The sequence below is a fragment of the Nyctibius grandis genome, chromosome 6 (genome assembly GCF_013368605.1).
Source record: "Nyctibius grandis isolate bNycGra1 chromosome 6, bNycGra1.pri, whole genome shotgun sequence".
NCBI lineage: Eukaryota > Metazoa > Chordata > Aves > Nyctibiiformes > Nyctibiidae > Nyctibius > Nyctibius grandis.
In genome coordinates this window covers 8999129-9022756 of record NC_090663.1, presented here as the reverse complement: position 1 = coordinate 9022756, position 23628 = coordinate 8999129, and the positions used below count along the sequence as shown (strand labels likewise).

General features: G+C 46.5%; 1 protein-coding gene across 1 annotated transcript in view; it reads right to left on the bottom strand.

Annotated features, from left to right (window-relative positions):
* Positions 1-23628, bottom strand: part of FGFR3 (fibroblast growth factor receptor 3) — a 55870-nt gene that overhangs the window by 5723 nt on the left and 26519 nt on the right. Inside the window, exons 3-11 of the mRNA XM_068402579.1 lie at positions 22316-22369; positions 16153-16322; positions 11373-11496; positions 10764-10954; positions 5677-5821; positions 2785-2972; positions 1729-1877; positions 1516-1637; positions 150-260 (exon numbers count right to left, since the gene is read on the bottom strand). Of these exons, the coding sequence (XP_068258680.1) occupies positions 150-260; positions 1516-1637; positions 1729-1877; positions 2785-2972; positions 5677-5821; positions 10764-10954; positions 11373-11496; positions 16153-16322; positions 22316-22369 (1254 nt within the window). The remainder of the gene's footprint in view (positions 1-149; positions 261-1515; positions 1638-1728; positions 1878-2784; positions 2973-5676; positions 5822-10763; positions 10955-11372; positions 11497-16152; positions 16323-22315; positions 22370-23628) is intronic.

Here is a 23628-nt window from a genome sequence, read left to right as displayed (position 1 = left end):
CAGGAACAGCACATGCTGCCTGGGGGCTAGGCTGACCACCGAAGTCTCATCTGGGACATTTTGGGCAGCCAGTGAATAATTACACAGAAAGGACAGTCAAACCCAAGCCTCCCATGGCCCTGCAAGCACAAGGCTGCTTTGCTACGTACCGTCCTGCGTGCAGGCACCGAGGAGGTTAATAATGTTTTTGTGCTTCCCAATCATTTTCATCATTTCCATCTCAGAGACCAGGTCGGAAAGGTCCTTGTCAGTGGCATCATCTGGAGAAAGCAAGAGAGAAAAGCAAAAAAACATCAGGACGAAGGTAAGTGTTTTGTGAAGTAGTTAATACAACTGCTGCGTAGCCATGCAGGGCTTTGATAGGGAAACAGTACTCAAAATACGGCAGTGTTTGTTTTTGTTCTACTGTGGGAAGAAGAATCAAAATAAAATTAAAAAACATCATCTCAAAAAAAAGTGAGTATTTGTTCAAGAAGAAAAAACAAATAGATGAGGAGAAATGTTCATATTGAAGTCAATAAAACCTTTCCTCTTCTGTTTCATCCTGATAATATTCAAGAAAAAAATGTCAGTTTTGGTACCTGGCACCATTTCTGATTCTTCCCCTCCCTCATCTCCAGGGGCAAAGAGTTAAGGATGCGGCAAAGTCAGAGCTGGGAGAGGGACTAGAGGAAGGAATGTATTTTTTGCATGGAAAGCTATAATTTTTCTAGAAAAGCAGAAAAACTCCCCCCCCCCATTTTCTACAAGAGTAGAAAAATGGAGGAAAACCTCCCCAAATGAATGCTTTGGTTTGGAAAGATGGAAATGTTCTTGCTTCCAAAAACAATTTCAGAATGGACTGAAAGAAATGTAAATTAAAAGAATCATTTTCTCATAAGAAATATGATTTTTTAAAAGATGTTACCCCGTATAACCTCAAACCTGCGCTGCTCATTGCTGGAGCATCCGCCCTGCTTGCTCCAGCTGAACTCCTCAGGGTGATTTTGTCTGTGCGTTGTCTATGGTTGCCGTGCGTGGGGGAAGGATGGGAAACAGAGACTCATCCGAAGGTGCCCAGTGATTCCCCCATTTTTGGCCTCTCTCAGGAGTTTGGGATTGAGCTTCTTCAATGAAGAAACTCCTCAAGAAGGAGTTTGTCAACCGAATTTCTGCAAACTTCACCTGAGCTTGTTGCATAAGCTTTCGCTAAAACAGGCAGCGCTGGTTACGGCAGGAGTAAGGAGCGGGCTGATAGAAGTGAAGGGGGTTCCCCTTCTTCTCAGGTATGCTATCACCCCTGGCAGGGAACTGGCTCAATTCCCATTCCCTCTTCCTGATGGGATTTTCACTTTTACGTGCTCTCTAAGGAGACAGCCCGCACCCCCAGGCTATGTGGGTGAAGGGGAAGAAAGGCTGTTCTCGCTTTCTTCTGTTGTCTCTGTTTATATAAAAGACTCTGTTTGTATAAAAGAGGGGGAAATAGAGGCAATCCCAGTGCAATATGTTGTTCTGCCCTCTGTGGACTCCTCGTACCTTTTAACATCTTGACAGCAACCGTGATGGCCTTGTTTGGCTTGTCCTTATCAATCCCAATTGCTTCTGCCATCACCACTTGGCCAAAACACCCCTCGCCGAGCGGCTTCCCCAAGGTCAGGCTGGAGGGAGGAACAAGCAGGCGCGTTAGTGGGTACCGGGGTGGTGACACTCCCAGGAGACAAGGGGACCCTGACCCGTGGGTTGACTGACCGAGAGCGTGCCAATTCCCACTTGGGATCAGGAGGCAGTTCCAGCTCAGAGACGTTGGCCAGCATCGGCCCGTCGCTGGAGGAGAGACGCGTGATCCGGACCAGGGGCGTGTTGGAATTCATGGAAGAGTTGGACTCCAACGACACCTGCTTGGGTAGAGCAAATGAAGTGTTATTGCCAACTGTACTCCCAGGGCAGGCAGTGCCGGAGATGGATCACTGAGGGGGGTTTGAGCTATCTTTGCCCACTGACACCTTTCTGGTAATTTCTAAATAGGAAATGCCCCCCCTCCACACACCTCTCCCCCCATTCTTGCAGAAATGCACTGATCCAGGCACCTCTGGTCAGGTTTTTAGCTGGTGGAAAGGAGGGACAGGTCAGCCAGTGCCCTCCAACAGGTATAACCCGTTCAGTTGCTCTGTGCACATCTCCATAGCATGTGCAGGTCATGGAGTGACTTCTTCTGTTCTAGCCCTGTAAACACCCACCACAAGCTTGCAGGCAAAGCTGTGAAACCCGTACCCTTCACTATGTGGTTTTACACAGTGCCTTTTGCTCCTGCCCCTCTGCAATGACACAAAGCAGAGCATCTCTAACTGCAGGGAGAAAGAGGACCCTCTCCCACCTCCAGGAAAACTGGTTCAAGTCACCAGCGACCTCTGTGAAAGCAGGACTGAGCACAATTAAATGCGCTCTTGTTCTCAAATCCCTGCTACACCAGGGAGCCTGGACTAAACTGTTCCTCTGCAAGATGTGCTTTCTGTGGCATCCACGGCTGCACTGCCGGCCCCTCTTGGACAAGGGCGACAGAAATGTGGCTGCTTGGGAGCTGCTCATGAAGCAGAGTCAGCTGCCACCAGCTACTGCTCCACTGGAATTGAAACAAATGAACAAAAGGGGGTTAAACTCCTAGACTGCAACCAACTTATGTGTCCCTCTTGGGCAATGTTTTTCCAAAGAGCTTCTCGCCTAAAGAGAAAATTTCAAGGGGGTCAAAACAAAAAAAGAGGGATGACCATAGGGGGAAATAGGAATCTTGTATCTACTTTCTGTTACCTGTCTCTTGAGTGGAAATTTGGAGACTTTCTGTACAGTGGGGGTGTTCATGGCTTTTTTGTTTGTCTTTTTCATCCTGCAGCAAATCACACCGGCCAGCACCAAGATGAAGAGAATGAAGCCAGCGCCGTAACTGAAAATGCCAGCGTACACTGAGCCTGAATCATCAATTTCCATGAGCTCCTCCGCTGCGGGGTGACAGGAGACGGCAGTCAGGACGGGGTGGGCAGCGGCCCGCACGCAACCACACACATGCAGCACAAGTTTGGGGAGGACTTGCTCATCTACGCCAATTTTCTGAGTGACTTCAGTGAGGGGACTCTCCTAGGCCAGTGGTTTTCCACCTGTGGCTGTAGCTAGAACATTAGTTCAGTTTGCCTTTTTTTGAGGTAATTTTACTGCCCTTTGATGCAATCCTGGGGTTTCTAAGAGCCTTCAGCCCACAGCCTGAAAACCACTGCTCTAGGCTGAAGGCCATCTTCACGTGTCTGTGCTGTCCCTCTGACCCAGATCTTGCCTTCCCCGCACATCCATACCACGTAGCTGGATGCCTCAGACGTGCAAAGGCTGCAGGACCAGGATTTGCTGCACTTTGCTGATTCGGCTTCTCTAGCAAAGATTTCCCCTGGACCAGTGCCTGTCCTGAGGGACCAAGGGGCTTGAAGGGCACCCAGGGGTAAGGCATCACACAGGGGAAAAAGCCTCACAAGAGCAATCTGCATAATTACTTAATGAAAACTTAGTTCTGCTGGGAAGAAGCTAGAAGGTCCAGCCCAGAGAGGTGGCTGAGCCCGGAGGGTGATGGCATAAACCCATCAGTAGAGTCTACCTGCTAGCAAGACTTTTTTGGGACCAGCAAAGCTCAGCTGTGTTTCTCCCCTTGTTCCTTTCAGGACAGGCACATAGATCAGAGCAAGGAGCCATGGTGGGACTGGTTTTCTATCCCCCAAAGGCGTGCTGGTGTCAGAGGAAGAGACAGCCGTGGGAAGCTTTATCATGAAGTCATGCCGGTGGGGTTAGCTCGCTAACCGCTTGTGTACATCACTGCTGCCCCAAAACAGCATCTCTGGCAAGCAGCAGGAGCTTTGTCCCTGGCAGCAGCAGGCTCTGAATCAGGTCTTCGGTGGCTGTGTCCAGGAGGGACACAGAGAAAGGGCTGTCGGTGACACTGGGGGCTACACCAGCCTGTGTGCAAGCTGTGCAGGGTCTGATCCTGCCAAGCGGCCATCTCCTCCTGTGGGGAAGGGTTACCAGATCTGCCGGGATCAGGCACTATGTTCAGTGCCACAGCTCTGCTGCTCTTGGCTCACACCGCCTCGCCCTCTGCTCCACGTCTCTCCTCCCATGGCACGGGCAGGGGTTTACAAGCAGAGGTTCCCCAGACGGGCTGTATCCTGCACCTTCTCTGTGGGTAGGAGCTTCGGGGCCTGCTGCTGCATGGACGGCTGCCCTTCACCGTGTTTGACTTCAATATAAAGTTCCACTTCAGGATTTTTGGTGGTTTTTCTCCTGCTTATTCTTTACTTAAATAAGAGGTGTGAGTTCATACATCGTAAAAACAGCATAACAGTTGGATGAGACAGTATCAGGAGATTCTCAAAATAACAGACACATTAGTCTTCTAACCAAAGGAAATGATCTCTCATCCAGTGGATGGCAGAAGCAGAAACAGAATCAGATCAGCTATTTTAGAGCTGGCAAATAAACAGAGAAAAGACCAGCAGATCCCACCAGCATCAGGGCTGGGCATGGAGGAAACCCTCCTGAGCCCCAGTGAAAGTGATTACATCCAAATCACCCAGACAGATAAAGTCAGGATTAGAAATGCCGAAGTTTCCAGTTCCTAAACACATCCCGAGATGGATGTGTTGCAAGATGGACCCAAATGAGGTATATGACTGGGTGAGTCAAAGTGGGGTGTACAGGATTTTAGATGCCCTTTCAGTAAGGGTCTACTGAACATATCCAGGTCTGTTATTGCACCATCTGCAAGGCACAGCACCTATGAGATCCAGTATGAATATTGCTGGTGCTTTCCTGGACAACGCTCATGCCTCTTCCATAGCTGGAGGCAGATTCTGCAGGTGAAGGGACAGCACAGCCTCGTCCCCCTGTTTGGGAGAGCAGATCCCTCTGTTGCATATTCTGCACTGGCTTCATTGTCAATGAGAGCTTTGCACATGAAAGGACACAAAATTGAGGTCACTCTGGCCTCGGGTTTCAAGCCCACTGCAGCTTTCATCGATCCCAGCTGGAGCAGGCAGCCTGCGATGCCCCTGGGAGCCAGGACTCCTGGGCTGTCTCTACAGCTGACTCTCCACGACCTTCTCTTTGAGATCACTATCTTGGCCTGTTCATCCGTGAAGCGGAAATAATGCTACAGGCCGGGAAGGGTGTACTCACACCAACCACTTATTCATCTCATTTTAGGTTAAGATATGAGGTTAAACAAAAAGGTTCCTTTATAAGATGATCCACAGCCCATGTCCAATTTAGGTGCCCTGGATCATCTGATGGGGAGGTTTCCTTCTCCCACTGGCAGCGTAAGAAGACAAAGCTCCTAATTTTGGCACTTCACAGTCCCCTAAAAAAGAGGCTGCAAACACCTCCTTGTTATCTAGATCAAAAAGAGATACTGGGCATTTCGTGTCATCACTGCAAAAATAATTTAGATCTTGAGATGCAATGCAAAAAAGCGTCAGCTGTGAATATGCAACAGAGGTCTTCTGCTGTGCGGATTTACCACCGGCACAGCAAATCCCAGAGGAGAGCCCTCCCTGGATAACGCGCCCTCTTCCAAGCAAGGGGCGGTCTGCAGGAACTTGGCATTTCTAAAGCAAAACGTCAAGGCACCCTGGAGAGGGAAAGAGAGGCCAGCACAGAAGGAAATACCTGGTAGCACCGTCAGCCAAGCAGAGTGATGTGAGTACCCAATAGAATTCCCTGCGAGACAAGTATATTCCCCAGCATCCTCAAAAGTAACATTTCGCAAGTACAGAATCTCTAGCTCCTTATCCGTTGTGTTAACACCTGCCGTCTACAGGGAAAAAAAACACACACATATAGAAAGAGGGAAACAGAATAAGCCACATTCCCAGCAAGTGTGAGGACACCACAGGCAAATTTCAAAAGCAGATTAAGGTGGCTTGGTTTCTTTTTTTTCCAACGGCCCATCTTCCACATTTATTTATTCATTCCCCTCTGCAACCTGTAGTCAAAAGCAAAAAAAAAAGTGCCCTTCACCAGGTTCTTACTCTGTCCCACTAAAGAAGCATGCAAGCAAAAGCATCCAAATGAAAAATTGCCCCCACAATATGACTGACTTTGGTTAGTAGGGTGAGTATGGGGTGGGGGGAAAGAAAGATGGTAAAAGAGGAGAGGAAAGACAGAAAGAAAGGAGAAGGGAGGGGAGATGTAGTGGGGAAAGTCTCAAGTGCTGATCAGAGGAACATACAAACATTTTGATTCGTTAGTTCATTGAAAAATACAGAAATTTAGATTATTTTTTTAGAATTTTTTCAGAATGGGCATCTCAAATCCATATATTCATTACACAGCCCTCAATGCTGTAATGTAACTCTGGCTGACCACAAGAAGGTACCTGTAAGGGACTTTCCTGCAGTGGCACTGAGCAACGCAGCAGCCAAACCCCAGAGCCCCCCAGATTGCTGCTGCTATTTAACAAGTTTGCTTGCATGAGCCAATGTTGCTATTTATTTCTCCATTACTTCTCCAAGGGACAGAAATCTGTGTACTGATTATATCAGTTTTACGAGTGAAAATCTTGAAACAGCTTGGTTTTCCAGAGCTTTGAACGTCACAGGTCATTAACATGCAATTCTGTTATCAGCACTCAATTGTAAGGAAGGGAAAGGAATAAAAGCGTGAAGAGTTGATAGCAAAATTTGACAGTCATTTTATTGTGGGAATTTTTCCATGGCAATTGCTGTATAGGCGTTACATTCTTGTAAAAAAAAAAAATTAGCAAGAAAATAAGATAAAGCCATTCAGCGTCAGTTGACAGGGTATAATACAAAATGAATAGTAATTTTAATCACTAGCTTCTTAAAAATGTTATAGCTCATTCTTGCAGTTGCCAGGGCCTTGGGACAGAGTCTGTGGTTTACCTGGTTTTGGTTTGCGAATGTGGAGCCAAAATGGTTTTTCGGCTATGCCTACGAAATTGTTGGCTCTACACAGATATTCTCCTTCATCTTGTTCTGTCACATTGAACAGATTTAGGTTAGCATCGGCTTCAGCGTTTTTACTGATCCAAGACTGCAGGAACAGACAGAAACCTGAACTTCAGTAAACCAAACAATACCTCCATCGCACCTACATCAGCTAGGATTGACTGTTCACGGCTATTTTCTTTTTGGCTGTGGCAACATCCCCGGCTCACCCTGTGGTGAGAGACCTAACCCAGGACCTGGGTGAAGAAGAGAAACTGCATTTGGCCCCCAAACCACGTGCACGTGAACTCCCTTCCCTTCACTAGCAGCACACAAGCAATTTCTTCTTTAAAACAGACCGATTTCCCACTTCTCCATCTGACAGCAGTCAAAGGCCCCACAGTTCCTTAATAACTCTGCAGACAGGAACACCAGAGAAAGGGCTTAAGCAGAGATTTGTGTTTGCAACCCGGCTCAGCAAATACTGTTTCAATTATCAGATTCCAAAATAGAATTTGGAAACAAAATATAAGCAGTGGCGGTCTGAAACTCGCTGCTGACTTTGCCTTTCAGAAATTAGCTGTAATTTTTTCCACTGCTTATAGGAGCCTCTTCTTTACTAAATAAAGTGGTGCACATAAATCAAACAAACTTCAGACTCTTAAGCAAGGGTTTTATTTCTCTTCTTCCACACTGCCACAACAGTACATCAGTTTTTTTCCCTAAACAGTTGTTTTTATTTTGGTTGAAAATGCACAACTGTTTTGGGTGGCCTCAGAAGTAGGCCAGGGAAAGTCTAGAAAAAATACCAGCTTCACTTCTGGAAATGAAAATAAAACAATTGGTCTTCTCATTTTTTGGTCTTCTGCTCTCCAAGCCCAGTCTCGGAGCCTTCGATTTCAAGGCCTGATCCTGCCAATACGACTTGCAACCCGTTAAAATCAACAGGGCTGCCAGATCTGATAGGTTATTAGGAACTGAACCCAGAGGTGGCATCAGAGAAGAGCCCCAATGTCCATGGCTGATGACAACCACCACCAGTTTTGACCTGATCTCATCTCTAAAGCTTATGTGCTGGCAAGTTTGTCTTCCCTGACTAGTGGGGAAACATGCTTGCCTGCTGTTGCTGCCTTGTTTATAATTAAACCGGGCATGTTTCAATGCAGAACATACAATTTAGCCTTTGACAAAGCTTGGGCACAGTGCTGCCAGCCCCTCCTCTGTAACTGGAATGCATTTAGTGCTCTTCTGCAAAGAAAAAGGGGTTTCCTTTGATCACAAATTAGCCCAGGCTTTCAGGGACTGATGCAGGTGATGGCTTGGTTTTGGCAGGCTGTTTAAAAAATGGGTTGAAAGTACAGCATTCAATTTATCCATCTGGACTGGCTGGGTTTTGACCCCCCTCATTTAGATGTGAGGGGCGAATTTCACTTGCTGGGCACCTCTCCTTTCCCCTCGCTCCGATGGAGACCAGAATACTCCCCATATACAAACTGCCCCATAAGCAGCTCCTACGCTCCACAAAATCTCCTGAAGGCAGGAGGGGAGGGCAGGCTGATAAAGAAGCCTTATCTCCCTGCAGGCACCACGGCACTGGGCAGGAGAGAGCCCTTTGTAAAGCAGCTGTGGGCAGGGAAGGGCTGTTAACAGCACCCTGCTCCAGCGGCACGGCCAGGACGCTGGGTCAAAGCAACAGCACCGTGTGGCACGAGGGGAATGAGTCCGTGAAGCCAACGGACTGGCCCCAAGATGACAGAGAGATCATTTCAGCAGATCTTTATTTTTAAAAAACAAGCACACAAGACAAAAAAAAAAAAAAAAATCCCTGCAAAGCTGGGCCTGATGCAGCTCCACGGAGGCCCAGTACTGGCGCACAAAAGATGCATCCCAAAATGGAAATGCTCCGTGCCCCAGCACTGGTGCCGGCATTAATACAATTCAAAGCATTCCTGATTAACCAGAAGTAGTAAATAGACGTGTGCTGGTCCTATTCAGCAAAAAAAAATAAAACCAAACAAAACTTGGGCTTTCAAACGCCTGCCTGTGCTCCCCTTCGAGGAATGCGGAGCCTTTGCCGTCCACAGAAGAGAAGGTATTTGGCAATTCTAATTACCTAGCCACCCCGGTGCCGCTCCAACTTAATTTTAAAACACTATTTATACGGACTATTTATATGTTCTTTGCCACAGCAAAATGGGGGCTTGTGCTTGTGACACAAGGCACTGTTTGCAGCAGCTCTGCAGACTTCCAAAAGGTAGCACTTTATCCCACAGGGACCACACACGGAGCGCGGAGACTATGCTTGATGGCATGTGACACAGCCAGCTATTCAGAGCTTGGTGCTGGGCTGTGAAACCAGGGGGGAAATTCAAATATGCATAATTCAAACACATTTGGAGAGACAGAGAGAAAATAAAAAAGTTTTATCAACTCGCAAGAAGCGCGCGTTGCCAATCCTGAAGAACTGTCTCCAGCCATTTCTTCCAACCAATCTGTTATTTCAATCTGTGTAATTATTTCCAGGGTCTCTGGCTTTTATTATCATGTATCTGGCTGAGTTACAGTTTTCTAGATGTTGTTTGATAAGTGGGTTTTTTTTTAAAAACTTCATACAAAGAGAAGAAGGGTGTGTGCAGCAGGATGTGCACAGGGAATGTCCCTGCACAGGACAACCTCAGCTTGGAGCTACAGGGACGAAACCTGCTTTCAGCTATAACTGCAGAGCCAGAAATACTCCATTTTGCCCTACATATTTTAATAAACACAAACACAGGATGCCTTTAATTATTAAAATTTAAAAAAAGAAAATATTTTAGAAGTCCAATGAGCTTTTCATTCTCTATTCTCTGCTTTTTATATTTGCATAGGTTGAGGGGACACCAGACCCACTGGCTTTGTTCTAGCTGCAATCTGGAAGTTGCCTTTCAAAGAGCATTTTAGCGAAGTCAAGTCTTACTAAGTGAGGTTTTGCTCAATAAAAAAATGGGCTTTTCTGAGCGTGGATAACAGAAATGCTCCCAAATGTTAGTGGCTGGAACAAGGCTATCTTGGCTCTCAGGTGCTGGTAGTTCAGCATTATTTAGTACGTGCATGCTGCAGTGTGTTTACTTGGAAAAGGAAAGAATGTGTTTTAGTTGGGACCCTTTTATTTTCATAAGCCCTGAAAATACCTCTATAGAAGCTGTAAAAAAAAGGTTATTTTTACAATTTTAGGTTAAACGCAATCTGACACCTTCTCTTCAATTACGCTGCATTTCTCACAGTTGCCTCAACTCTTACAACTACTTTGCTTATCTGTGCCACTACAGTAGTTGTGTTATCTCTGGCAAACAGAAGAGTCTGGAACATCAACTTACGGACATTTTTGCTGTACCCCCTCCAAAAAGCAGAGTATTCCACTGTGCGGGCTTAAAGGAAAGAACAATCCCAGCAGCTGTCCTTGGCTTATTCTCACAACTCTTTTCTTATAGACACAAAACAATTACAGAAAACGAGACCCTGAGCTCCCCAAAATCTGATTTAAATAATGATTACTCTCCTAGGAACTGTGGCGTTGAACGTATTCTGTTGGGAGTTTCTGGTTTGCATTGCACTGCTAGTCTAGGGCTTATTTATAAACATGTAAATCAAGTTTACGGCTTCCATTGATGGCGAGCGCCTTTACTCAGTGCTGATCTCTCTTGCCATGACTACGGCAGTGGGTTTCTTTGAGGAGCATCCCCACAACACAGCTGCCATCTCTGTAACACCGATAGCAAGGCAGAGGAAGGACTGCCCTGGGGGTGAGAAGAAGGACTGTGTACCAACCTTCAGCACCGTGACATAGGGTGTCCCATCGGGTCCATATTTGCTGCCGTTGACTTCCACGTGTTTCAGCCACTGGATGTGAGGCTGGGCATCGCTGTAGACCTTGCAGTGAAACTCCACATTGCTCCCTACCACCACGGTCTGGTTGGCAGGGAGCCCTGCTTGTAGGATTGGTCGGTGGGGCGACCTTTCTGAAAAAAAGAGAGGGAAATCCTTATTTATCCGTCCTTCCTCCAGCAAGGATTCTTTGAACCCTTCATCTGCTGGCTTTTCAGAAGAAAGGGTGCAGACTGGGATTGTCCCCTCTAGGTGCCCTGGCCACCGCTCTAGGCAGTGCTTCTCAAGCCAAACAGGGAAGAACCACCTGGGAATGGAGGAGGCATCTCAGCCTTGCCATTCCTTCTGGCCCCTCTGGAGACCAGCTAAGTAATTTATTGATCACAGATCTGAGGCTGAATTGTTGGCCAAAAGAAAGCTTGTTGTTGGTTTTAGAAGACGCATGATCCAGCCCTTTGGGAAAGAAACCAAGATCGTGCTTTCCATATTCCATCATGTGGCTGTTCAACATCACCATGGATCAGCTGTTGAGGGAAAACAGTGAAATCTCACCTAATACATCAAGCTGGTATGTGTGCCTAATATTGCCGTATTTGTTCTCCACAACACAGGTGTAATTTCCTCGGTCTGACGGCACAACACTCTCCATCACCAAGCTCCACTGCTGGTGTCGCAACTAGAAGAAGAAATCAAACCATCAAGCTCGTGGTCAAGTACCATCATCACCAGACCATTCAAATCAGTGAAAAATCAGTGAGCTTCTACACACTCGGCCAGCATGAATGGATCCCAGAGTAGGCCTGAACACCACAAGGACCCATTTCAAGGGTCATTAAAGGCTTAATGTGAAAAGGAATTAAGACCAATGCATGAACAGTGCAACACAATGTAACCTGCTGAGACTGCAACGGGACTTGTAGATGCTTCCACAATAATAACAATAATGAAACCAGATGACAGCTGAATGTGGCACCTCTCATTAGAATAATGACTTCTGAAGGCATCAGGTAAGGTAACTTCCATTCGCTGGTCCCCTCTGCCAGGTCACTCTGGTCCAGAGACTCTGCCAGCTCAAAATAATGCACTCTCATCTGCAGATCTTTACCAACTGCTACATATAACCCATAAGATAACTATAAACAATAAAAATCATACTTCTTATCCCATCTATAACGCATTTTAAATATGTGTGCTATGGAGGCAACAGGTCATGGCAGCTGTCTGAACACAAATGGGTGTCTACAGCCGAGTTAGTCCTCTAAATTCCCTGTAAAAACCAGGAGAAAACACGTCCAGCCTCAAGTCTGGTCCTTAGGATGCCTGGTCAGCCCTGCTCCTTCGGCACCACGTTTTATATTAGTTGGTTTCTGGATGTGACTCATGCCCAGTTGTTGGTTGTTCAGTAGCAGAAGGGAAAACACAACCCATGTCTCCACCCTGACCTGCTGCCCTGTGCTCCCAGCTAGAACGTTTATTTCTAATGAGTATAAAGGAAATAACGGATATGAAAAATAAATCTTGAATTAATACAGAAAGCAACCAACACAAACAAAGATGACTTCAGGGTGCAGAGTGTATGAAAGCTCTCCAAATCTCTGGATATTAATTTGATGCCTTCTGCCACCCAGAGCAGAACATTTAACTTTATTAAACATTTCGAAGGTGACTCCAAGGACACAGAAGCAGGAGATTACAATAACGCTGCACTACAGAATGTCAAGGGCTGATGGAAAAAACAAGGGCGTAATTGCTCCTGGAGGTTTCTTGCTGCAGCAGGTGAACTCAAATATGAAGTCATTTAACCTCTTTTGCTACACATAAATTGCATCCACATGCTTTCCTTTAAAGGGCCAAGTCACAATTAAAGACAGAATTTTGCAAAGAGAAGGTTTAAAGTCATAGGACTAGACAGCTTAGTCTCAAGATAAGCAAGCAAAAGCCATATTAACAAAGCCCCTTGCTTTCTAGATCTCTGCATCCCTGCGAACAGCACTGCTGAGCACCCCACTTTTCAGAGACCGCTGAATACAGCATTTCCTTTCATTTCAGGTTATAGGAAATAGGATGTACGTGTTACAGGTAATCAGCATGTACATAAACCTCGGTTGTTGCAGATGTCTGGTCAGGTCTGACTGCACCCTCTGCCCATCCAGGACACAAAGACGGAGCTCAAAGCAGTCCCAACATTACACCTTTTGTAAAGCAACATCCCACTTGGTGCATCTCTGTAACAGCGTGGCAATTCCAGGGTAAGAGAAGCTCTTGGGAACAGAGAGCCTGGACCCTGAGCTCACACCTGAACATACCAGACTGTCAAGGAAGTTTCAATGCAAATTTGTGGTTGCTCAGTGGCTCATTTCCATACTGGCTTGTCTCACAGTTGTGTCTAAGGAGTTCTTTTAATCCACTTTTCAGTATTGCAAAGCATTTGCCCCTGGAACCCCTAGGAGCTACTCCAAGGAAACAGGGCTCCAGATATGTGGATGACTCCCTAGTCTGACCTGTATTATAAAATCAGGTCCAAATTAGGTGTTTTACTTAGCACGTACTTTCAAAGACACTTTTATGACAGTTTCAAAGAACTTATCTTCATCAGGTTTGTGATGGGGACTTTGGACTCTGAACAGAGGAGAACCTGGGGGGCACAAACTCATGGGGCAGAACTTGTTTGGAAACTCTTCTAGAAGCAACAAGATATTTTTCTTAGGTTGAGGCTGATGTCTAGATTTAAAGGATAATAAAAAGGGATGTTCCCAAGTTAGGATAGTCGCCGTACTCAATAAAACCCTAGAAACATGAAGTGACTTAGTGCAGGCATTAATCAAGTGGGTGAGATACTGGAAATCCCTCTGGTTTATTTGGTGTTGTCATTCTTGGCTCCTTGTGAAACAAACGTTTGCAGACACACTTGGAACCTCAGTCCATGTTTGCCAGACTGGTATGCAAGTCAGCGCAATGGCCTGGGGAAGGGATAATCCTCTATCTCCCCTCCCCCTGCATCTTCCCTTCTAGGGTCATTTAACACACACAGGCTTACAATATTAGAGATTCCAACAAGGATTTAACCATTAATGCTCTTTGGGAAATTTCATATGAGAAGTCATATGAATTTCTTTTCTTTACCAGTTAAGGATGAACTGTTTTCAGTTTTCATGTTTTCAACACTCGCCCTTCTCTTGCAGACTTTACACCGGGCAATCACACAGGATCTAAATGCCATTTGCAAGAGGCAGAAGTGGAAGAGTGGTCAGCTTTCATCTGCTGACCACAGACTTTTCACAGTCAACATTTAAATTCTTCCACACGCTGAAAACAAATGAGAACATTCCCAGCTCAAGGATTTCTGGGTTAAGACCAGATCTCGAGATGAAGTAAGCCAACCAAACTCTGCCAGATCTGGATCTCATCCATTCTTTTCAAGCTGCCTAATCCTGTTATGAAGCTAAGCTGTAACAGGGAATTTAAATCTTAAATACATGAGATACTGAGCAGGTTTTCAACCTCTTTTTCTGGTTCAAATCTCAGCTGATATCTATCAGCATATTTATACTGGATGAGATTTATATTAGATTACTTACATCTAACTGAAGCTCAAGAGCGAAAGCAAGCAAATGAGTGAAGGAAAATTACAGAGAGAGAAAGATGTCTTCATATCAAGAAAGGGACAAAGAACTACACCTAGACAGATAGAGAGCTTAAACCAGTCTTGCAGTAATTGGCCTGACATTGCCTTCAATAGCTCTTTAAGGCTGGTTGCTGGAAGGTGCCCCTGGAGAAACAAAGCGCAGCGATGCCAACGACTCACTACCGTGTTGCAGAGGATGAAACTTGTCAATTTAAACTGAAGGATAGATTAAAACCACTGGGAAGTGGGTAGGGGAATTGCTTTCGGCTTTAGATTTTATTCTGCAAGCATAATTTAGTGCAGCTGATGTCACATAGTTTTGTAAAAAGCCGTTCGAATGGCGCACGCAAGCCTGAAAACACTTCAAGATGATCCTCGCAGCCTGCAATTAGTAAAAGATGCTTGTGCTTCGCGAACGCTATCTGCCGTAAGGCTGTTTACCCACAGGAGCTGCTTCCCCACTTCTTTTCCCTCCTTTTCAGAAGTTCTAAACCTGAGCGTGTCCTCAGCCTCGTCCAGGCTGGAGCAGGGACAGGGCTGAGGAGGGAGCTTCAAAGGCTTCACTGAAGCAACCACAAAAGGCTCTTTCAGGAACGGGTCTGAGCTAACAGGAAAGAAACAGCCCAAAACTGCGGGGAGGGAAGACTTTTTTGAATCCTTTTCTGGTTTCTGGAGCCCGGCACGCTTTGCATGCCTAGTCCCCTTTGAAAAGGCTACAGATGTGGTAGGCATCAGCACACAGCTGTTCAGAGTACTAATGAAGGTGCCTTCCTAAAAACCACCTTCTCTCCTCAGCAGCAGCCCAGGGATACGGCAGGGCTGGCAGAGTGCAGGCGAAAAGCCCTGGTCGGGAGTCATTCCTGCTACGCTGATTTTGTTATAATCAGCAGCTGCCAGTTTTATTCTCCCCAGATAAAACCAGAAAGGAGTCTGACTGTGACCTCAAGGGGACAAAGTAAAAACAACAACAGCAAAATCAGAGAAGAGCTGATTTTCCTGTTAAAACCCTGCCATAATTCATTATACACAGTGGCACAGCAACTTCTGGCTAATTATAACCATTTGAGGGCAGTGTGCTTTTGTGTCCCTTAGCTCTATCTATAAACACAAGCCAGAGCACTTTCCAGAACACCTTATGGTAGAAAGGAAGGAGGGAGAAGAAAGCAGCCAAGGAGCAAATGCTATTACTCTGGCTACAAGGGAATCCAACACTTGACCGAGGGTCAGTGATTTATACCACAAGAATGTTAATGACCACCAGGCATGACGGTCCAGCTCTTTGGTGAGGTCCTTCCTACACCTTCAAAGGATGCAGAGTCGGTTTTCCTTGAAAGCTGGGAGTAGCTACGGCTCAGTCGAACACGTCTCAACGTGCTGGGCTGATCTCCAGAAATTAGGATAGAAGTTTCTGCTCCTGCTTTCTCATCACTGTCCACAATGCGACCATAAACCCAGCCTCATTTTTACCTAGTTCCTAAATGACCACTATAGACAAACTCAGAGGGAATTAGCCCTCAGTCCCAAGGGACAGCAGCCCTTTTTAACACTTTGGTGACGAACAATTGCTAAGGCTGCCAGAGACACCCCCATTCCCACACAGCTGGGACCGTGCTCTTACATGTACCAATGTTCATCACTGTGAAATACAATTTTCTACAGTTGGTAGAAAACTCCTGATAAAAACAGAGGTCCAAACCAAGGCCTTACCTTGATGCCCCCAATCCTATGCTCTCCCTTGAACTCCTTGCCGTTTTTCAGCCAGTAGATGGAAGGAGTTGGGTTTCCACCCGCCGGACATCGGAAGCGAACGGTGTTGGCAGCGGGAACTGCCAGCAGCTTCTTCTCCATCTTATCTGGCCGGGTCCAGAAGGGGACACCTGAGAAAGGAAAGACCAAGCTGAACAAGACCATTTCTGCCACGGAGCATATCAGCTGGTGAGCAGATGCATTTGAGGCGGCTTTGGCATGTGCGGAGTGACAGTTAAATTGCTACCTGCTGCAGTTAAGATAAATGACACAGAAACGCTTTCCAGCTAAATGACTCTCATAGACGTAGACAGGGTGTTTGCATTTGAGGTTTGTGATGAAAGGTTCATGACCAGGCTCTTGTCTCGGTAACGCCAGTATAAATCTAGAGTAGCTGCTTTTAAATCAACCGGGAGAGTTATCCCAGATCAGGATGAGAATCTGGCCTCAGCATGTAAAAAGATACAGATGTACCTTTGGGACAATAGTAGCCAAGAAGCATGAACAGCAGAAAGATGTTGGAACTGTAAAATAATGTTGATGGGCCAGCAAGGGAGCAGAGAAAAAGTGTTAGCTGAATGCACTGGAAAATTTTGCTTCTCAGTGAGCACAAATGTAGTGTAGCCACCTTAAGGGAAGGAAAGGAAAAAAAAAGCCAGTGCCAAACTGGTTTATCATGTTTATGTTCTTTAAGTACAAGTGATTTTAGTTTTAAAGATTCATGTTACCTTTGAACAGGGATAAGTTTTAAAACACCAGTGTTAGCATGAGATACTTTTTACAGTCTGCCTCAAGTACAGCGATGTTTCTTGGCTGCGTTACAAACATTACATATTAACTCCAAATTAAGGCAGCAGCAGCAGCAAACTCATTATGCTGGGAAGAAAGAAAGAGAAAGTTTTTAAAAAAAGCCTCCCAAGCTTTTATTTCTGCTTAAGGAAACACTGCAGAGCTGCACGTGGGGTGTTTCCCTGGGCACGCTGGGGGCCACATCCAGCCCCCCAAGCTCCGTGCTCCACACTGAGGCCAAAGGGAGATGGGGACAGACAGTTTGGGCTGCAAAATAGCCAAGAGGAGGCCAAGGAGCGTAACTGGCATCTCCTCCAGATGGGAAGGAAGCACCCACCAACACGGAGTACCCAAACCCACTGGTCACAGAGACCTGTGTGCTTCTGGACAAGACAAACTGATGGTGCTGGTCCTTCAAGAACTACCTGGGAGAACATGACGGCTGCCAAAGCTGACAGCTGCCATCACTGCTGGCCTCTCCTGCAGCGGTGACGATGCTCAGACACACGGCCCAGCATCACAGGCCCACCCCACCGCTACTCTGAAGCCTCTGCAACCCCCTTACCCTCTCGTTGCATTCCTCTGAGACGCACCTGAGCTGCTCCCTTTCTCCAACGCCCCCCAATGTACTTAGCCCCGATGTGTTTGGCTCCACGAGACCCATCCCGTTGCAATTCCAGGTTAAGTCAGTGATGACCCCACCTTGGTCTAAGTCCCCCGTGTCCCCCTTGGAGGCTCCCTGCTTCATTTCAGCTCCAACGATTTTGCAGACAAGGTCATACAGCTCAGCCGAGGCAATCCATGCACCCACTGACTTTTAGCACCTGCTAACACACTCCACGTGGTCCCCTCTCCCCACAGCTCCTTGCAAAGCCCACCTGGCTGTGAGAAATTGGATGTCAGGAGTTATACCCAAGAGCCCCTCTGTCTGCTGGAGACAGCCCCGCTGGGTGCATCGCTCTCATGTCTCATCTGCTGTCACACACCTGCAGCCGCACGGCTGGACACAGGTGCCTCAGTAATGCTGTCCTGGGGTTGAAATCCCATGCTAAGGGCATGCATCTGCCCTCAGACTGCCTTGCACAACTCGCCGTGATGCCTATCGGAGTCAGCTGCACGTATCAGAGGGATCTGGTGCTCACCCATGCCTCGTACGCCTCGTTGTTTAAACAACGAAACTGCTTAAGGCCCTTTTCTTGCCGGGATGGCACCGGAGGAGGAGTACGACTGGCACAAACAAAAGCCAAAGGAGGAATCCCTGCAAGTCCCGTGCTCCTGCAAAATCCTGGCTACAGCAAACCTTGCTGCAAACACACGGCACATTCAGGAGAGGCTTCGAATGCTACACAAAAACGTGGGCTAAAGGGGGACACCATGTAACCATCTACCTCGTGATATCTAAGCTTAGAAAAATGGTAAAAAACTGCACAGAAAAGGGGGGAATATGCCAAAAAAAACATCAGAAGAGTGGGCACAACCCCTAAAGGAAGAGCAGGTCTTGGTGAAGGAAGATGCTGCTGTCGCGTGCATTGGGAAGGGCAGAGCCCAGGTAGCAGCAGAGGGGTGAATGTGGAGGAGGACAGTTGGGGTGGTGTTGGGAGGGCTGAGAGGAGGGAGCTGCAGAAACCATGTTGGGAGACATCTGGTCCTCGGTCTCTGAAGCACGGGCTATTTTCTGGCCGAACGCTTCCTTTTGGCAACATATCCTGATTTCCCGGGGACTTTGCAGGAGGTTAACAGGGCTACAGGGGAGAGTTCAGGGAAAGGCCACGCATGGATGGAAAAGTCCCCCTTCGCCACAGCTAAGAAGGGCAGCCGAATAACCTGCTGTTTGCTGTTTGATTAACATATCTGTGTACAATAAATCCCATTTTACGGCGTCAGTGACACTCACCTGGGCACGGGGCTGTAATCAGATTGCATGGCCGCCCCACCAGGACCAGGCTCCTCCTTGCGCTGTGCGTTTGGGGTGTTCTCCCCCTTCCACACCAGCTGTGTGTACTGCAGGGAGACTTTTCACCATGTTTTCCCACTCAAAAGACGAGTTTGAATCTCACAGGAGACCCATCAACCCACTGGCTGCAAAATTTGCCACTGAAGCCAAGGGGGATTTTGCCATCGGACATCAGAGAGGAGCAAGATGGGGCCCAGGAAAGTTTCCAGCTGGGGATATTCTCCATATGGAGCAAAGGCAGGATCTGCTCCTCCCTCCTGCAATTAGACATGGCTTCTTCTCTGAGAGCCTCCTCTCTGTTTGGGTGCTCTTCCATGCGACTTGGGGCTCGCCAGGGCTGGGCACCCCTGCATTAATGTGCCAAGATTCAAACAACCAGACCATCGCTCTCAAGTCGAACTGGAACTGGAAGAAAGTGTCTGCACATTGAAAACGGTGCCTTTGTTCTCACTCACAGGAGCAGCGAACAAAACATCACTGCTTTCCGTTTGCTGTGCCCCCAGAGTCCTTTCATTACCTCTTTTTAAGGAGCTGAAAATGTTGCTAACTCTTCTTTTCAAGTAAAGCTTGCAAAGATCCAGAGAGTTTCAGGAGTGAGGAAGAAGGAAGGATGAATGACAGGAAAAATTTCTAGACCTGCACTCTGTAAATTAATTACAAGCAATGATTCTGCATGCGCAGGTGTGGAAAAAAAAAGCGACCCGCTAACATTATCACCAGTCCTTTCCCATCATCAAATGCTAAGCCTGATGGTCCGTTTTGTTCATCAAAGACATCGGCCACCCATCCGCCTGGAATGACCAATTAAAAAAAACCCGAGAGCGATACTTGGAATAATTAATACAACCGAGAACTCATTTAGCAATTAGGAGCTGCCACAAAATTCTGCAGCAGACAGAATCAACCCTAATTGTGTAATTTCCCCAGCTGACACCTCCAAGTACACAGCCAGATTTAATTGGAGATTATAGGGGCTCTTTGAAGGTGCTGGGGCGACCCAGCGGGGGCTCCAAACAAACAGATACAGAGGGTTAGGGAGCACTGGGGCAGAAGAGCGGTGTGTGAAAAGGGAGTTTTGTTTTTGTTTCAGGGCCAGGAAAAACAGCTGTAGAGAACAGAGGTATTGGAAAGCCTCTTTTTGCAAAGGCAGATCACGGTTTGTGACAAGGCTGCAACAAACGGGCCGCTGATTTGAAGCTGCTGAAGTTCTTCCTTCTTCTTTTCTGCTTCCAGTCCCCAAGAGATGCCCCGTTTCTGTACTGCCCTTCAGAGAGGATGCTTAAAGGAGGGTGAGCAGAGCAGGGCACTCCACGTGGAGGGCCTGTCTCTGTGGTCTCCAAGGGTTTTGGCACCAAACACTCATTTCTTTTAGGACAGATTTCCTCTTGTTCTCCTGCTTTGGTACTTCCAGCTCCCATCATTCGACAATTTTGGGTCAAAACCCCAAAATTAAGACTAGCTTCAAACTCATGATGCTATTAGAATCAGCTCTCCATGCTCTTCTCTATAAATACGAGGATAAGAAACTCTCTTGAACAACACAAGTAAGCCAAAAAATTCACATTTCATTGCAAGGGGCCAGGAGACAAGGTTTTTATTCAGTGACGCTCAATATGGCAACAAGCAATGAGCCAGTCCTGGATGGATTACCTCCCCCTAAATAGGAATAACTATCAGTTATATTTTTGTTTTGCATGAAGGCGTGTTTATTGCCTTCACTTTAACTACTGATGGCCAAGCAGGGGTTCATAACATCCCATTAGTAGGGTATCTTTTTGCCACAAGGGATCGAGGACACAGGTCTTTAGACTGTCCATAGGACATGGCACTGTCTACATACACGTGTCCACCTGCCCGGGATGGTCCTGCAGCCCCTGTCCCTGCTGGGATGTCCCAGTGGTGACAGGGCCAGGCTTAACAACATGGCTCCGCAGACTCAAGGGAAGATCTGTGAACGTTAACTGGAGGGTATGACGTCAAACAAAGCAACATGCTGGCACATTAAGATAATCAACTGTTTTTAAGGCAGAGGTGAATCCAACTTTTTATAACGAGACCTTTAAGCAAAGCCAGTGGTTACCTTCGGGCCTAAAAAAAGAGACAGCCTTGAAGTCATGAAGACCCAGAACACAGGCTATAAATAAATGTGGCAAAACGTGTGTTTTCCTTTTCAGTGAAGAAAAACGTGTCTTTCTGTACCATAAACCAGCTGATGTTTTGTGATACCTGTTGCTAAGAGACCGAGTTTACTACAAACCACATAAAAAAAGTACAGAACGATTAATTTTGCTCATCAGAAGCTGCTCTGCAGCAGGAACAAATCCTGATCAAATCCTCCCTATGCCTCTACCAGGCTTCAGCAGGCATCAGGAGCCCCGAGCAGCTCTGCAAAGGTGCTTGTCACCTTGCAGGATCTGGCACTTAATTAGAAGCTATCAGAAAACCAGTAACTGCTGCCGATGGGTCACCTGGCACTGTAACTCACCATTGCTGTCCACATACTGCACGACACAGTGGTATGGATTTATTACAGTGGGAGACCTGTTTTAAATAGTCCTGCATGTCCAATGCTATGGGCAGGAGAAATTTTCCGGTCATGTTGAACTTCTGCCAACGTACATAGCTGATTGGGAGTTCAAATGCAAGACATTTATTTATTAAAAACACATACACACAGGCAGCTCGCTTTGCAGAAATATAAAGAGCATAATAAAACGCAACACTAACGCCCCTGAAGCATGTAATGATCCTGATTAATGCCATTGCACTTAAAGAAACAAGCACTGGGATTGAAAGAGATTGAGTGTAAAAGCACTGAGAGGCTCTGTCCTGGGGGTCCCTTCCCCATGTGAACGAAAGAAAAAGCCAGTAAAGCCAAAAGGGTTGTTCCCGCTTACAGCATCAGTAAATTTGGCCCTTGGCTAGCGTAAATTTTATGCTCTTGCCTCCAGCCAAGATGCTGGTAAGGACCAGAATTAAACCAGCTAACAATAAAACAGGCCAGGGTTTGCAATGGTGTAAAACTGGTGTAACGTCAGTGTAGTAAAAAAAAACCAACACAATGACAGAGTAGGTTTGTCTGGATTTTACATGCAAGGAGAATTTGTAACTCTAGCTCATCAAGTCAGATTTGCAGAATCAAGTCTCAAAAAAAAATCACGCTACTGCTGCTGTAGGGTATTATAGCAGTGATACCATGCTGGCAGCTATTTCTAAATTTTTAGATAAACATCATCATGGTACCATCCTAAGGCCACCGATTTCAACGTGGAGAAAGAAAGAGCTGCTGTCCAATCAGGTGAACATCCAGATGAGCTGCTCCGCTTGGGAGCCACATCTCTTTGAAAGACAAGGCCCCTGTACCCCAGAAAAACAAATTACCTGTATCTTCTGATTCATCGTCATCATCTTCATCATCACCCGATGAAGGGGAATCTAGGAGGAGAAGGAGAAAGAAGTGAAGCCGAAAGAGGATGGCATGTGGGGATGCCACGTCGGAGGCTGTCGGTGCCACAGCGGGCTCCAGCGAGGGAGGACATCCAAGTGATGGCTCACCTCTCCCTACAGCTCCACCAACCCATCCCTCCTGAACTGCCGGGCTGGAGACAACCAGCCAGGAGCTTTCTGAGCTAGCAGAGAGGTGTCATAAGTTTGCCAGTGCTCTGCCACCAGAGACCAGGGGCCTAATGCCAAATACTTGCCTCTGTGTGAAGTGCTCCTCTTCTCATAAACACAACATCAATTCCACAAGGGGAAGTTCCTTTTTGCAGAACAAGCTCTTCCCCGCCCCCCCCCCCCGCCGCCAGCATTCACTCTGAAGACTTTTTATTTCACCAAGTCTCAAAATGACAGGTCAGCGTTTCTAATTCACTTTACCTGCATTTTTCTTTTAACTCAGTAAGGCTCAATAGCCCTGCCACGTCTTCCCTCATTAACTCCTTGCTAAACCACTCCGACCAAAGCTTTTAGAACTTCCCCTTGCAATCAAACCTCTCTCTCGACAGACATTTTGATGGCTACTCGGTGAACCAGTTCCCTTCGATTATATTCCTCCTACGGACACCTTGAGGCTGTAACTGAATACAGGTTAACAGGTGGGAATTTTCCATCCGTATCTCTCCAAAACATCCTGAATTGTTTCTCTTAATGTGGTCTAACATCTCACTTTCTCCGAGCTGTCCACAAGAAGAAGCTGTCCAGAGATGGTTTTGATTGTAAATCAAATAAACAAAAATCAAATAAGCTCCTGCAGGAAGGCAAAGTGGGATGGTGGTGTTTTAAGTTAAAGTTGCTTGAAAACCAATTGATAGCTTATTCCTCAGTTTAGTGTTGGGAAACAGTGGGGGGTAAAGTTTGTCTTGCACTAGGAATAAGTCATCTATGAAAGCAAACAAGGAGACGCCCTTACTGACCTGAAGTGCTTCAAGATTATCTTGTTTCTACTCAAAGAAGCTGTCCACAAAGAAGTCTCAGTCCCTCTTCCTCCCACCAAACAACTATTGTGAATGTAAACCCCATGATAAAATAGCAGTTTAGTGTTTGATTTAGTTCACACGATTTAGTAACATTCAGTGTCTGCAAGATTTAGCATCACTGACTTTATATAATAATCTCCAGGAATTTCTTTTTTAAATAAAGGCAAAATGCTAACAACCCAGCAGCCCTTATATTCTGAGACAGTGGTAAAAGAACTT